The 15542-nt window shown below is 53.6% G+C and overlaps 2 protein-coding genes and 1 non-coding gene across 3 annotated transcripts; 1 reads left to right on the top strand and 2 right to left on the bottom strand.

The window, feature by feature from the left end:
- Nucleotides 1–217: 217 nt before the first annotated feature.
- On the bottom strand, nt 218–8579 carry LRRC20 (leucine rich repeat containing 20). Its single transcript, XM_074830213.1, has 4 exons — nt 8426–8579; nt 7117–7266; nt 5326–5493; nt 218–821 (listed from the first exon to the last, which is right to left on the bottom strand). Exons 1-4 carry the CDS (start codon nt 8505–8507, stop codon nt 670–672), a joined length of 552 nt encoding a protein of 183 aa, XP_074686314.1. The 5' UTR covers nt 8508–8579; the 3' UTR covers nt 218–669.
- A 504-nt stretch (nt 8580–9083) lies between these two features.
- TRNAE-UUC (transfer RNA glutamic acid (anticodon UUC)) lies at nt 9084–9155 on the bottom strand. Its single transcript has one exon. It is a non-coding gene; the product is annotated as a tRNA-Glu (tRNA).
- Nucleotides 9156–9310: 155 nt separating this feature from the next.
- EIF4EBP2 (eukaryotic translation initiation factor 4E binding protein 2) lies at nt 9311–12678 on the top strand. Its single transcript, XM_074830214.1, has 3 exons — nt 9311–9471; nt 10110–10286; nt 10369–12678. Exons 1-3 carry the CDS (start codon nt 9333–9335, stop codon nt 10398–10400), a joined length of 348 nt encoding a protein of 115 aa, XP_074686315.1. The 5' UTR covers nt 9311–9332; the 3' UTR covers nt 10401–12678.
- The last annotated feature ends 2864 nt before the right edge of the window (nt 12679–15542 follow it).

Consider the following 15542-nt stretch of genomic DNA (forward strand, 5'->3'; position numbering starts at 1 on the left):
CGGTGACAAACCATGGGGGGGGGGGGGGGAAGATTTCCTTGGAAAAAAATTCCCTGGGAAAATGCAAAGAAATACTGCTAAGGTCTGGGCAGAATCCTGCTGCTGGCATCAGCCTGAGCTGCAGTGAGCAGCCATGAGGATCTGCAAAGGGGCTTCTTTAAGGAGAAGACAACTGATAACTCATAAATTTAGCAAATGCAAAAAAACCCCTCACACGGAACAGGAAAACATTTAATCAGGCATGTGGCATACTGCCATATCAGCAATTCAAGGGGGAACCCTTACAGCTGCAGGGATGTCCCCCACAGTCCCAGCCCCGGACCAGCGCAGCAGGTGCTCCCCATCACTGGCCAGGCAGCATGGATGCAGCCAAACATCCAACTCCCCCAGTTTTACCCAAACCTTGCACCACGTGCATCCTGGCTTTGCTTCCTCCCCAAGCGCTTGGCAAAACACAAAGCGGGAGATTCTCCAGCTCAGGAGCTGGCAGAGCCATCCCTTCGCAGAAGAGCCCTGCTGCTTGCTTTTTATTAAGGAAAAAAAAGAGGGACTGGCTGCCTCACTGGTTTTGGGACAGAAACAGCGGCATAGCAGGGACTGACCTAAGCCAAACCACTCTCGCAGGCAGTCACCCCTCAGGAGAGCTCGCCCGGGCACCCTGAGACCCTCTCAGGCTTTGGGGATGGGCTCCTCTGGTGACAGCAGCAGGTCGAAGGGGACAAGGGGCCGGACGAGCAGCCGCGCCTCGGGGCCGACGGGGTTTGCCCTCAGGTTGAGGCTCTGCAGCGATGCCATGGAGGCCAGCTTCTCCACCGGCACCTCTGCAAAAGAGAGCACCGAGGTGAGCATCCATCCCGGCGCCAGGGAATTTGGCACGGCAGAGAGGGGCGAAAGCCACGGCGAGGTGGGCAACCCAGACCAAACCCCGCTCCCGCTGGTCTCCAGGTTTTTATCAAACCAAAGACATCATCAAATAATATTACATCATATGACTATTCAAATGTCTCGGTAAGGTGTGAACACCATGGTATTAAATGTGGACACTGCCCTCCAGTTCTCCCAGTCCTAAAGGAACCCTGCTGGGGTGCTAAACTGGTGCTCAGAGACTTACTGCCTTATTTTATTCCCAGTGTTGCAATGCCCAGGAGCCCTCACCAGGCTAAGAGAGAGCATGTGCTCTTTGCCTTTGTTGGACAAGCTGCAAAATGGCTCTCAGCCATCACCAGCCACGTTCCTATTTTGCAATTTCCATGAACTTGGGTGTTTTCCTTTAGAAAGGAAACCCTTTTTACATTAAAACAGGGTGCAGGTCCCGTGAATAATTCTGATGTAAATCCACTGAGAGCAATGCGACTGATACAAAAACCTAACCTCCGAGATCATTAAAAGATGATAGATTTAGCTTTTTGTTACAAATCACAATATTTTGGGCTTGAAAAGCCCACCTGCCTGGGTTTACCAAGAATAATTTCTTTTTAATTTGACCACCAAAATGACAAGAGCCTTTTATATCCCCAGCTCTGATTTCTTCTGCCAATACTTGGCGCAGAATTGCAGTGCTGTAATTACAGCTAGGCTGGTGATTATGCAGTTTTTAAATGATGAAACTTATTTTATGCTGGAAAAAAGACTCAAACACCTTGATGGCTTTTTTTAATTTCTCCTCCAGAAAGCAGCGCTATTTTCTGTAATACACATATTTCTTAGGAGCCCATCTCTCTCATTGGGCTGAGCTTCCCATGGATTTTTTTAATATCTCTTTACAGTGGATTTGTTCACCTGTATCATTTTTTATTTTTTTCCCCCGTTGATGCATAATTTTTTTTTTTTATGATCTTCCTGTTTAATGATCTTCTAAGGCTATGCAGAGTGGTAAAACCCCACTTTGCTTAAATTTAGGGAGCTAAGGAAAGTATTTTAGGGAGGAAGCCTCGCCTGGTCTGGGAGCAGCCCAGCTCTGCAGCTCAATTCAAGGTAAGGAGCAGTGACTCACCCCTGGCATGAAGCGACAGGCAGGGCACGCAGTGCCTCCTATAGCTATACAGCTGTGGGCTGTGCCATGGGAGTCACAAACTCCTCTATAAGCAACCTGAACCATCACTTGCTGGCTCCCTGATGAATCAGGCACTCACGTTTGAGCCTGAATTATTCATGCTGCCTTCACCAGTTAAGCAAAAAAAAAAGGGGCGGGGGGGGAAAGGCTTTTCAATAATTAAAGCAAACAGTCATTTTCTCAGATCAGAATATGATTATAAATGAGTGAAAAACCTAGCTCCTTCAGATGAAAGGGCTGCTGAGGCATTGGGAGACATCCGAGGAGGTGGCTATGAAAAGGCTGCCAAGGCATCTGAGGAACTGGATAATGAACACTAACAGGCCCGAAGGTCTCCTGGCCATGTACGGCTGCAAATTAAAGGGGGAAGGACCCTGCTCAGCTCAGCAGAGTCACTTCCCAGTTACCTTTCAGCATTACCTGCATCCTTTGGTGGCCACCAGTTCCTGCTAGCCTCCTCCAAACCTGCTGATGGAAACCTGCTCGCTGGCTCTTCTACAGCTATTAACAAAAATGCATTTTCCATGCCATTATCCCAAATTAACAGTGGCTTTCTTGGATGCTCAGGAGGAGAAAATCAGCCACAGTTGCTCCCAGCAGAAACCTGCCCAGCCTTAGCAGTGGTCTCCAGCATCCCCCTTGCTGTTTCAACATCTTCTGCATTAAACCATTAATCAAGGAATAAGGAAAGAGAAACTAAAGCTTCAGGCACCAAAAATCCCCCTAGATTTAGGAGCTGAAAATACTAACTGGATATAACTCTAATTAGCAGGGAAAGAGTTAAAAGCACTGACATTAATATATACATAATTAAGCTCCAGGGTTGAGCTGATTGAGATGAAAAGGGCAGTTTGTGACTCTAAATGTCTCCTTCCACAAAGCCCACAGACTCCAAGCAGGTGTTAATTAACCTCCTTTTACTCCTGTTTCCCTTTAGCTGGAAAACATTACCTCCCATCTCCAGTTCAGTATGTCTTAGTAGGTGACTCAGCCCTCTTTCAGGAGATGCTTTCAAATCTGGTTTGCTGCCCTGGTATCAGTTCCTTCAGCATCTCGGAGAGGGCAGAGGAAAACAGGCAGGAGTAGGAATAGCACATGGCTACAGCAGCACCAAAAATCAGGTGATCTGTAACCTTCACACTGATGGAAAAAGGCCCAGTCCTTACCCAAACTCCATCTCCCCTCCATGGTCTGTAAAGTATCTTTTTCTCACCTACCAGTTTTTTATCTGGAGCAGGGTCCTCAACGTGTTATTGGATTAAGTGGGGCAACGTGCATCCCAAATTATAAAAGGCAGCAAAATGCACTCTTTGCACTATTGGGGTAGTGCTTTATGCTGAGCTGCTTAGAGGTGTGTAGGCACTGCTGCTGGGAAACAGCACCTGGATGAACTTTCAGATCCCTCAGCTCTTCCAAGGATGTTTCAGCTGCTCCTCATGAGACCTAGCTGCTAAAACAGGGTCCTCAGCCAGCTGCAGTGGGTGAGTTGAGTATGCATGCAGAGGGGGAAAGAGAAGATGCCATCTCCTACAGCCCTGTCTAAGATCTCCTGGCATGAAATGAGTGTGAAGGGCTCAAATCCTACTTGGCTGTTAAGGAAAAAATAAATTTTTGCCATTTAAATTCAAGCTGATGGACTCTTCTTAACTCTCCTTCCACTGCTTTGCCAGGCTAGTGTGGGAGGAAAAGGTGCACATATAAATAAAAGCTCATAGATAATATATAAAACTGTATTAGCATATAGAAATGCATATATATAAAAATGCAAACTTACATGCAGATGAGCCTGGGAGGCATTTGGGAAGGGCTGGCAGGAGCAATGTGATTGCCCAGAGTTTTGTTTCCTTGGAAAAATGGGCTGCAGCACCCCTGGCTTTCTAATCTACCTCTTCCCTTTCCAGAAAATGTGTAAAATAAGATAATCTTACCTATTTCTGCAGCATACAGCATTGTGCTCATTACTAAGATATGTTACTAAAACATTTTAGCTTGAAATTCTTAATTTATGCTCTGTCATTATTTTTCCAGAGTCTGACAGCAGCAGCTAAGGAGAGCCTGGGATGTGACCAAGCCTAGGAGTTGGGTTTTCTAGCTGCGCTCTCCCCTAGGATTAATCCAGCTGGGTACTGCCCTTGATCCATCCTTTCTTCCCTGCATTTAATCAGGGGGAAAAAAAGCAACAAAAAGCTGTACTCCCTTCTTGCAACATCCTGCTTGCACAAAATGAGTGGGAAATATGCTGTTTGGAGACCAGGTCTGATTGAAGTTGGCCAATTAAGCTCAAAAAGTGATGGAGGGAACTAAGAGTGAGACAGCTCGCTCTGGGAGGTGGGAGGGGAAAAAAAAGGGGTGAGGAAAAATCACATCTTTTGTTGACTTTCTTGGAAGCGGTATTTAATGTGTTGTGTTTCTACAGGCACGGCCAGGGAGCAGCTGATGCTGTTAATAAAACTCGTGTTGCAGGGAGCAGCTTTCCCAGCAGCAGCTGAAGCCATCCCAGATAAAACAGTAAAATTGAGCAGACTCAATATTTGCCTCCCTGGGGATATGTGCGGGCTGTGGGATGCTCTAGCCTGCACTTTTTGAAAGCTTGCTCCTAAATAAATCCTCTTTTATCTACGTGCAACAGCTGCCCCTTTTGCCCAGCTTTTTGGGACTCCAAAGGTTTCAGCTTTGTGTGTGAAAGATTTTCCTCCTGCTGCAGGGTTGAGGGATGAGTGGCTCTTACCATTCCTTTAATTTCACTTTTTTAGGGGTTTTGTAGTGTCACGGCTCCTATTTGCTCTGGGAAATGTTCAGGTGGGCTTGTGCCCTTACTTTGCCTGGCAGTAAAAATCCCAGCCCAGCATCCTTAGGGCTGAGTTCTGCACTCAGGCCTAGTTTTTTTATTAAATCTGGTGATTTTGAGTCGCAGCTGGAGCTGCCTTTGAGAGCCATATCCCAGTGTGGTAAATAGGGAGGCTTGAATGGGGCTTGATTCCCCCTACACCTGAAACAGCTTCACCCCAGGAGGCAGCACAAGCTGGTGGCTAACAAGGCTCTGTCTATTTAGCATCTCCCCTGCATTTCCCTGCCAAATTAATTCTCTTTTTGCTGGATCACTAAACCATCCCTTGGCCTGGTTGCATCCGCAGGGGATGATGGACCACGAGCAAAACTTGGAGCCAGCATCTCTCCCTGCCCAGGGATGTGGATCGGCATCACCGCTGGGAAGTGCAATTGCCCTGGGGTGTTGCTCATCCTCCCCTCCAGCAGAAAAAGGTCCTTCTCACCTGTGATCTCGTTCTCTTCCAGGTCGATGGTCTCCAGGGCAGCAACAGCAGCCAGGGCCTCAGGGAAACGCCGAAACCTGTTTCTGGAGAGGTTGATGGTGCGGAGGTGCAGCAGGGAGGTGACCTCCTCGGGCAGGCGGTGCAGGTAGTTGCCTGCCAGGTTGAGCTCTGTGGTTTGGGGGAGAGAGGTGGTGGGATGGGGAGAAGATGGGAAAATTATTAGTGCGTAGCTTAACTTACAGCCTCTGCCCCCCATGGACTGCCAGGTCCAGCCAGGGGTTTTCAACTCCAAAAATGGGATTTTTTTTTTTCTCATGTCCATGGTTTGTACTTTTGCCTGCTGTGAATACTGCTTTTAGGAGCAATATATTTCTTTGCTTTCACAGGCTTTCCTAATGAAATCTGTGCAGCATTTTGCGAGCAGGGGCTGTAGAAATAAACAATAATTCTTAGTGAAGTTGGTGCTGTTCCCCCCGCAACGAACATTTGTCATGGCTTAAGGCTAGTTTTCTGTCTTCACGTGCCTGAACCCCTTCTGACATATAAACAGAGTGGTGGAAGAAATTTTATTATATGTGAAAAAACTATCTATTCTACAGAGTTTAACCCTCTGATGCTCCACTCCCCAAATGAGCTCCCGTGGGGACAGGAACAGCACTCCTACATAAAAGTCTGTAGAAACAGGAACCCAAATGCTGCTGTCCCAGTGCCCTTCTCCAGTGACACAGGACTTTCTGCTCTATAAATACTCACGCGAGCTGCCCTGCCCCTGCTAATACCTGGTATTTATAGGTACTGCCTTGTTGCGGCTGGTGCAAGGCTGTCCCCAGCCCTGGGGCATTACTCCCCTGCAACAGTCCTGCTGAGGCCTGGCATGTTCATCACACTTGTTCACTAGTGGAGCAAAGCCCTTGATGTGAAACAAGTCTTTTATTCCCCCTCAGGGCTCACCGTGCTGTCTAAAAAATGAAAATTGATTTCCTTTGCTCAATGTGGGTTTTTTCTCCAGTTTAGGGGAGTTTTCACGGATGATGCTCCAGTACAACAGGGGAAGCCTCCCCAGACACCCACCACGGCAGCACTTGTACATCCTATGAGCAAAATACTTGCTTTTAAAAGGTGCCAGAGACCCAGGTGCTGCTGCAGGCAGACAAAGCCCCAGTGCAGTCCCCAGCATTCAGAACCGTGGCACTGGATGCCCTGGATGCTTGCACGACCACGTTTTAGCAGATCAGGTTCTGTCTGCCTTCACGGGGCTCCACAGGGATGTGTCCCCATGGCATCGGCCATGCACTGACGACTGTCCCCATCTCCTGCAGTGAGTTGAGAGTGAGCAACTATCACTGTCTCGTGATGGGGGCTAATTAGCCAGCAGCAAGCCAGCATGCCTTCTGCAGCCTGAAATGCCCCATGTCTGCCATGCACCATTATGCCCAGGCTGCCTTTCCTGTCCTCTTTCATCCCCAGCTCTATCCTTGGTGGGAGCTGGAGGTTGATGAGTGACCCGGCAGCAGCCTGGCCACTGCTGGAAGGTGGCAGGACATGAGGTGGGGGGGGGTGGGTGAGAGTAAAAACCAGTGCTGCCTTCCTGCAAGGGCTGGAAAGGGTAAAGAAAAATGGATTTTTGGGGGTCTGAATTAGTGCTTGGAATGAGGCGCAAGTGCAGAGGAGCAAAAACCATGGTGCAGGAAACTCTCTAGTGCTGTGCCCCCTCTTCAGCAACCTGGGGACTCTTCGCTGGGTCCAGGGGTTTGGAAGCAGCCATTGCGAAGCAGTGGGGCTGTCCCTTACCTCTCAGCTGGCTGAAGGTGGTGATGAATCGGCCAGTGAGGGACTTCAGCTCATTGTTTGCCAGGGAGATGCGGTGGATCCCCTCGGTGACGCTCCTCATGGCTTTGTAGATGCCGACGGGGAAGGTCATCAGCTTGCAGTTGGCCAGATCTGCCCCCCGCCCCGGAGAGACACAGACATCTTATAATGCACCCCAGCTGGGATGGAGCAATGCTTTTCGTCTCATTTTCCACCCCTTAATGACTGATTTGCCATTCTGGGTGCTGCCACCCATGGATGCTATCATGTCCCTTGCCATACTCCTCTCCATCACAGCCACCTCTGCAAGTACCTATAGTTTGTTCCATCAGCAATGCTAAGGCTGTTCTGTCTCATTCAACCCTAAATCACATTGCAAATGTTTTCATGCTGCAATGTCCTTCTGCAAACCCCCCAGCCAGCCTGTCTGTGTCTAATAACATCAGTAATCCTCCTTCCCTATAGCCCTAAACTCCTAGGGGAGGTCGAGCACCACAGGGATGCTTCCTCCACTGCTGGTGGAGAAGGAGCAGGGCTTCCCCTGGGCATGCTCCAGGCTGGATTTCTCATGGTGATGCGTGCTTGCCCCATGGCAAGCAGCGAGGAGGGGAAAAGGATTTGACTGTGCTTCTCTCCTGTTGGCGTTTTTGTTCTGCTCTAAGTTGTTTCTGTTTCCCCTCCTGGGACATGCCAGGGAATGGAAACCCTGTGTGCTGGCCCTGTGATGCTCAGGCTGGGCTCTGCTGCCTGCCCCCTCCCTGAAGCCACGGTGGGGGCTACACAAGCTCGGTCCTCCCCTGCTTATCATCTCACTCAGGAGGATGTCGAGAGGCTGAGTGATGAAGCTCTGACTCTCAGCGTACGCTCGTTTATACCCCAGGGCCGGGAATCCAGCATGAATAAAAATGAGTGGCTTTCATCTCTCTCCTTTGATGAACTGCGTGTGGGTGTCGGATATGAGCTAGAAACGGAGACATTACAGAAAAACACAAATCTCACAAGGTGATGTGGGGAGGGGTCTGGCTTCCACCACTGATTGCAAGGAAAGCCTTTATCCCTAGGGCATGTCCTATGTGCTGTTACTGAGAACCTGCTCAAACTTTGGTGGGGCTGGGAGCCCTTTGGGGGAGCCTTTCCCTTCCCCAGGCCCGTGGGAGCCTTGGGTGCAGCACCCAGAGGGGGGGCCAACAGCTTTTTTTAGACCGTGGCAGCAAAAAATAGAGCCCTGCTCCCAGATACCTGATCCTTCTCTGGGCCCCAAGCGGGAGCCGAGCCGGAGTACTGGGCTTACCGAGGGAATCCGTTTTGTTCTCCACCGTGTCGTTCACCTTCCTGGCCACGCGGGCCACCGCCTCGCCCATCCTCTTGTGCATGTGGGCGCCCGGTCCCGCCGGGGGCACGCTTCGGCTGGGGGGATCCACGGCTGGAGGGAGAAACCAGCTGCTCCGGCCTGTCGGGAGAGGGATGTTAAAAATAACTGGTGGGATCAGCGCTCCCAGGGGAGGGAGGGAGGGAGGCTGTGCTGGGGCTGGCGGAGCCCTCAGCGTATGAATTTCCCAACTGTCCAGGATGGTGGTTTGGGCTATGGGGATGGGTCCCCTTTCCTGCTTTGGGATAAAGGGATGCATCCCCTTTTCCTGGTGATCTGGGGCTGGTGTGGCCCTCAGGGCACAGCATTCCCAAGCTTCCAGGTTGGTGCTTTGGGATATGGGGATGCTGTTCCCTTTGCTGGTGATCTGGGGATGGTGCAGCCGTTGGGGTGTGGGATTCCCAACTTTTTGGGTTGGTATGTTTGGCGTATCTTTTCCTGGGGACTTTGATCAGCTCATCCCCTTTCCCATTGACTTTGATCAGCGCGGCTCAGCCAAAACGTTTGGGCGAAAGGAGCCTTGGGCACGACGCCCCGCCTTGCGCAGGTGGTTCCCCCCCCAACTCCCCCCAAACCGCTCTTCCCACGCCGGGAGTCGAACCCGGGCCGCCTGGGTGAAAGCCAGGAATCCTCACCGCTAGACCACGTGGGAGGGCGCGGGCAGCGCCGCCCGCCCCCGCGCCTGCCCCCTGCCGGCGGCGGCCGGACACGGCGGGGGGGGGCGATGGGGCGGCGGGAGGCGGCGGGGCCGGGCGCTGGGAGGCGGGGGGGGGGGGGGGGGGGCGGCGCCCGCTCCGCGCCGCCTCCGCGGGGACAATAGCGCGGGGCCATGTCGTCCGCCGGCGGCCGCCAGCCCAGCCAGAGCCGGGCCATCCCCACCCGCACCGTGGCCCTCAGCGACGCGGCGCAGCTCCCCCCGGACTACTGCACCACCCCCGGCGGCACCCTGTTCTCCACCACCCCGGGAGGTAAGCGCCGGGCCGGCCGGGGCCTGCGGGGCGGCGGCCGCGGGGCCGCGCCGGGGGAGCGCTCCCGCCGCCCGCCTCTCGGAACGCCGCCGATCGCGCCTCTATCGCGCCCCTCCGTCGGCGATAGGCAGCGTCCGCCGCCGGTTGTCCTTCAGGCAGGCGCTTTTGGCGGGGGAGGTTGTTTTTCCGGGGCGCGCCGAGGGTCCCGACGGCGGCGGGACGCGGTGGCCGGCTCGACGCCCCGCCAGGTGTCGGTGGCTCTGCCCCGTCCCGCCCTGACACCCCGCGGTCGGAGCATCCCCCGACCCCGGCCGGGGGACACACGCGTTTCGGGGTGTCGCACCCGTCGGCATCTCACCCCTGCCACGAGTTTGCCAGGCCTCTGCGCAGGGGCGACGGCGAGTGCCCGGGGGCAGCTGGTACCCAGGTGCCACCGGGGGTGTTTATCCAGCGCCGAATTATCGCCCGCCGTGCCCAGATAAGAGCGGGCAGAGCGGCGGTGCGCACCCCCCGTGCCTATCCTTGGGCTTCGGCGGAGGTCCTTGGCCAGGGCGCCCGTCTCACCCAGAGACTCCTGCAAAAAAAGCGCTGCCGGGCACGATCCCCCCCATCCTCCTCTCGTCCCCCTCCTCCCCCAGGCACCCGGATCATCTACGACCGCAAGTTCCTGCTGGACCGCCGCAACTCCCCCATGGCCCAGACCCCGCCTTGTCACCTCCCCAATATTCCCGGTGTCACCAGCCCCGGCTCGGCCGGCGAGGAGCCCAAAGCGGACACCAACAGCCTGAACCACCAGGAAGGGAAGCCATCCATGGGTAAGAAACCCCCGGGGGTGGGCTGGGGGGATTTGGGGTGGCGGGTGACCCCCCTAATGCTTCTCTCCTTGCCTCTCGCCAGGGGACGACGCTCAGTTCGAGATGGATATCTGAGTGGGAACCACGGAGAGGCAGCAACTCCCCAGACCTGTGCACACCCCAATCGGCTTAGCAGGATCCGTCCCGGCGAGGTGGAGGCGGCAGCGGTCCCCGCCGGCGGCCCCCTCCCCGCGCCCTTCTCCCCCTCTTTCTGGGGAGTGCAACTCTGGCTTCACCCCCTTTGCGGGTGACCGGTCCCAGCATGTGCCGGCTGGAGCATCCCTTCCGGATCCGGCCCTAGTCCTCTTCCTCCTCCACCCGCCGGCAGCCTGATCTCCACCAGGCTCCTTTTTAAAACATCCCTTTGCCTCTTCTGCTGCCTCATGCTCCGCTCCCCCCCTAAAAATCCCAGACCCTCCCGTTACTCCAAACCTCTCACTGCCGGCAGCTTGGCGGTCCGGAGCTGCATCACCCCCTTTGCTCCTTCTCCTGGAAAATTTGGGCAGCCTCTCGGGAGGAGGGGGAAAGTGTCGCTCCTAAAAACCGAGTGCCTGCTTGCACCAGGGAGGGGTTTTTTCAGCTTCCCCGGGACCTGCTGGCATTCGGTGGAGGACAACGTTGGCAGCATGTTCCCTTCGGTGCTCCAGGTGCCCACATCTGTCTCCTACCTGGATTTCTTCTGTCTTGGCCCTTCGACTGGGGGCTGTGTCCCCAACCCTCCAGCCAGGACTCAAAGTGATGTAGCCATATGTTACAAAAACCCCCTTGTTTTATTTTTTTTGGTACTAAAAAGGGGCACTTTACCAGCAACGCTTCTTTTTTTTTGGGCTGGGGACAAGCGCCTCTGGGAAAGTGCTTTCTAGTGCTTTTTTTTTTTTTTCTTTTAAATCTCCCTCCCCCTTTAAAATGTGAATAATACGGGAGCGAAATCCCTCGGTGCCGTTGGATGTCTCAGGAATAGCTGGGCGCCCGGGGGGGCGATGCGGGGGCTGGCCAGTGGGACACCGCAGGGATGTGGTGTTGCGGTGCCGGCGTCGGTGCCATCCTCCGCTTGCTTTTCGCACCGGGGCTTCCCCCAGCCGGGCCGTGCTGCCGTGGATAAAGGGTTTCCGTGTTAAACTCCCTGCCGCCGGCAGCTGTGCCAGCCTGGCACTTCGTGGCCATCCTGCCTGTGCCCGGCATCTTGAAACCCCCCAGAGATGGGATTTATTTTTCCTCCTCTCTCGGTGCGGCTCTCGCCTTGAAGAGCAGTGTTTGGTGAGGGTGTGCGTGGCGGGGGATGCCGCGGCGGTGCCGTGCTGTGCTCCCCAAGTCCGCCAGCCCCCCCCTATTTTTTTTTTTTTTACTGCCTGTTGGGCCGTCAACAGCTTTGCAACCTTCTCAAGTGCCATTTTATCAGCCCCCCCCACCTGAGTGCCTGCTCCATCCATCCTCCCTCCCTCGCCGGGGTCGTGTCCCCCCACCCCCCCGGGGACCCGGCGCCTGCCGGGGTGGTGGCTCTGCGTGCCGGGGACGGGTACGCCCCGCGCCGGCATCCATGCTGCAGGCTTTGTGCACTTTCCGTCCGGTAATTTATTTCTCTAGGTGTGTTTGGCGCGGGTCGGCGCGGCGGCTGGTTGCAAGCTCCCATCTTCCAGCTGCTTTTCTCGTGGCGGGGGAGGGCTGCCACTCGTTTTGGGGGGGAAAAAGCAAGAAAAAAACCCCTTTCCCTTGCATGGGTAGTGCTCAGTGGGATGCGATGTGAACATGTAGCCGGCCGTCGTAGGCGCACGAGTGAGTGAGTGCAAGTAGAAATATGTATATGCGTGTGGGTGGGTGGTGATAAGACACACACAAATATATATATTATATATAAATAAATATATTTTCCTTAAAGCGAAGATCCTAGGAGGTCTGTTAGGTCCTCGATCGAGGGAGCGGCAGGGGGCGAGGACATCCTTTGCGGAGCGGGGACGGCCACCGCGGGTGCAGGGACCCGGCGCCCTCGGCACAGACACTCATTTTGGGAAACCTGCTCTCCAAGCCAAAAAAAAAAAAAGATTAAAATGTCCGAGGACAGCTTACAGACAGGAGCCAGAGGGAAACCACTTTTTTTTCTAAACACCCCCTTTCCTGACCTCCTTTTGTCCCCGTTCCCCATCCCAGCGACTTTCTCCCGGTTCTCTTTTATAACCAGGCTCGGGACTGAAGAGCAGGGAGGGAGTGCCTGGCCTTGCCGGGGCAGCTCCTCTGCTAGTCAGGGTATAGATTTGGGTTTTTTTACCGTCTCTTCAAGCAGGTGTTTGGGAGGAGAAAAGCTCTCGCCAGTGGTTGCTGTTACAGTGAGATCAATAAAGATCTTTGTTCTATTAAATCGAGGTGATGGAGGTTTCTTCTGACCGTGACTCGGGGTGCAGGGGAGATTTTCCCTTCAGAACAAACGCCACCTGGGCTTTACTCCCCTCATGGGCCAACCCTCCTTCCTTTATATTTTAGCTGCTTCTTGGTTTTTTTTTTTTTTCCCTCCCAAATTCTAGGTGAGTTGCATTTCAAATTTGGAAAAAAGCAGATCTGGGCCCAGGGCAGTAAATCAGGAGCGAGCCCCCACCTCTCGCTAGGCATAACTCAGTGTTACAAAGAGCAGGGGATGGTCAAACCCAGAACCAACAGCCAAGGGTTAAGGGGGGACTTGATTGCAAAATTTTCTGTACAGAAAAATCTGATTTTACCATAGAAAGGTCTCCCACGTGCAAAATTGCTGCAAATTGGTCATCTCTCTTGTACCACCAGGTGCAAAAATCTCTACAGACCTTGGCATCACACTAGAGAGGTGCCAAAGGAAGGCCTGCTTGGGACATGTCTAAGCCAGACTCCAAACGTGCAAATAAACCCCTGAACTTAAGCTGAGCTTAAATTGCAAACCCTCAGCAATTTCCCACATTGCTGCTAAAGGCCTGTTTGCACCAGCCTGGGGGTACCCCCCTGGTGACCCCTTCCCCCTGATGCCAAAAGGAGCGTGTGCCAGCACACAGCTCCCATCCCTGCCTTGTGAGTGCTGGGCAGGTTTCCGAAACATCGGCTGCACTGCTAAGGCCGTCGTGTAAACTGGGTTTTAGCTGCTGGGGGCTGCAAAGCTGTTGCAAAGCCAAAGCTGTCTTGCAAATCGGTGCTGGCCAAGGAGAGCAGGTGGGTATGAGCGTGGGGGTACAGCCACCACCACCCGAGCTCATCCTTAAGGGCCCTGATGGATCTTAGCAGCCCTGAGCAGCCTCCCCTGGGCTTCCTCCATCGCTAGGAGCACATTTAAGCCCAGGTTCTGGCCTGGCTGCATCCCTCAGCCCATGTGGTTGCCCCATCTCTGCTGATTCTGGAGGGTCCCAGCCCAGGCTCGTGCCCTTGCAGGGGGCTGCGCTGATGCAGGTGTGTTGCCACAAATTGTTCCGGTCCAGGACATTAGTCACTTTAGTAATATATATATATATATTTAAGTTTTAAACCAAGTAGCAGCAAAGTCAGCCTTTTTTTATACCATCCACTCTGTATGGGGGGGATCTGAGCAGCAAAAACCTTTTTCCCTCCTAGTAGGAAGGGTGCTGCAGGGTGGGCGGGAGGAGGATGTTCCCTCCCTCCAGCTGCAGCAGCCAGACCCTGGGGGCCCCCCATTTTTGCGGGTGCCTCAGTAAACTCCCAGCAACCCTCCACCTCCCCGTGCCGTGACACCCCTGAGAGCGCATCCCTCGGGGACGCAGACCCCGCGTGTGAAATACCGCAGCGGCACGCCGCATTCCCGCGCCCGCTCGGGTCCCACGCGTGAAGCCGGGAGGGTGACGCCAAGGGTGCCACTGACCCGGGTTTTGGGGGGGGCCCCTTGCACACCCCGGCTTGGCTGCACCCGGCATGGTCCTGCCGTGACCTCCCGTGGATGCGGGCGCATATTGCAGCAGCGGTGTCTCTGCTCTGCTGGGAGCCCGGGGAAGGGCTGTTACATCACACTCTTACCTGGGTTATTATTAAATGATTATTATTAAATTATTTTTATTACTACACTCTCGCTTCTTGCGCTCCTCTCCAGCCTGATCCTGAGTTAAAAAGTGGGATGTAGGAGGAGTGGTGGAGAAGGCAGCGAGGAAACCCCTCCTTCGGAGCAGGCACCGCTGCTGGTGCGCAGCATGCCTGTTGCATGACTGCTCCCTCCTGCAGTTTCTCCCCAAATTCTGGGTTGTTTCTTACCTGAAGTCTCTATTAAGGGATGCCTAAAGCCTGTCGGGGCAAAAAAATCTGGAGGAAAGCTGTGTTGCTTGGAAATAGGCAGCAAGGCTTTTTAAAAAAGGAAAGAAAATAAGAATAAGACATTTTTCCTTCCACCACTGCATGGGAGTGGTGAATCGTGGGTTGCTCTTTTTTAATTCTGAAATGTTAGCAAATTTTGAAGCGTCTGTATGGAGGAGAGGAGCAAGATGAAAAAAATGCTGATAAGGCATTTGGGAGATCCCCTCTTCTGGGTTTGGCTTCGCCCGTGCGATGCCAAGCTTAGGGGAGCGACAACTCTTTTCCTCCTGAATTTTTGGGTGCTTTTTTTTTTAATCCTGGCTTCCAAAGCCCCTGCAGCGAGGTGCGTGTGCATGGGGAGCCCTGACTTTTGGTCCGCTCCTTAGGGCAGGGGGAGTTTCTTGCTGTCGATTTGGGAGATAAAAATGGATAATTTAAAAAGAAAAAAAAGGATAGCATTTCAATCTAGGACTGAAGCTCTTCACTGATAGCGAGCTGTAAATGAACTAAACGAGGGTAATTTCACATGCAGCAGGGTGAATGAAACCTTGGTTGGATTTATAGCTCTTGATTTGAGCTTTAGACTGGAGCAGCTGCTGTCTGTGTGTGCGACTGCTGGGATCTGCCCTGTGTAAAATTCAGCAGAGCGGCTCAGGAAAGGATATTTTGGCTGAGCTGAAGGCCAGGAGCCTGGCTAGTATCTAGGATCCCGATTAACAAACTTTCCAGCCCTGCTTTCCAGCCGTTACCATTTTCGGACTGCCTCTGGGCTCCGTTTACATTCCTGGCCCTCCTCCCCAGTGCCGGTGAACGTGTTAATGCCGTTTTTCTCTTTTCCCTTTGGCTTGTTGGTGTCCTATAAACATTTATTTGGCGGTGCCTCCCGAATCAGCGCAGTGGCCGTGGATGGTGATGGGTGCGAGCAAGGCTGTAGCGCCGGGGCGTTGGGGGTCTTGGAGGGAGGTGGGG

The sequence above is a fragment of the Strix aluco genome, chromosome 7 (genome assembly GCF_031877795.1).
Source record: "Strix aluco isolate bStrAlu1 chromosome 7, bStrAlu1.hap1, whole genome shotgun sequence".
NCBI classification, from domain to species: Eukaryota; Metazoa; Chordata; class Aves; order Strigiformes; family Strigidae; genus Strix; species Strix aluco.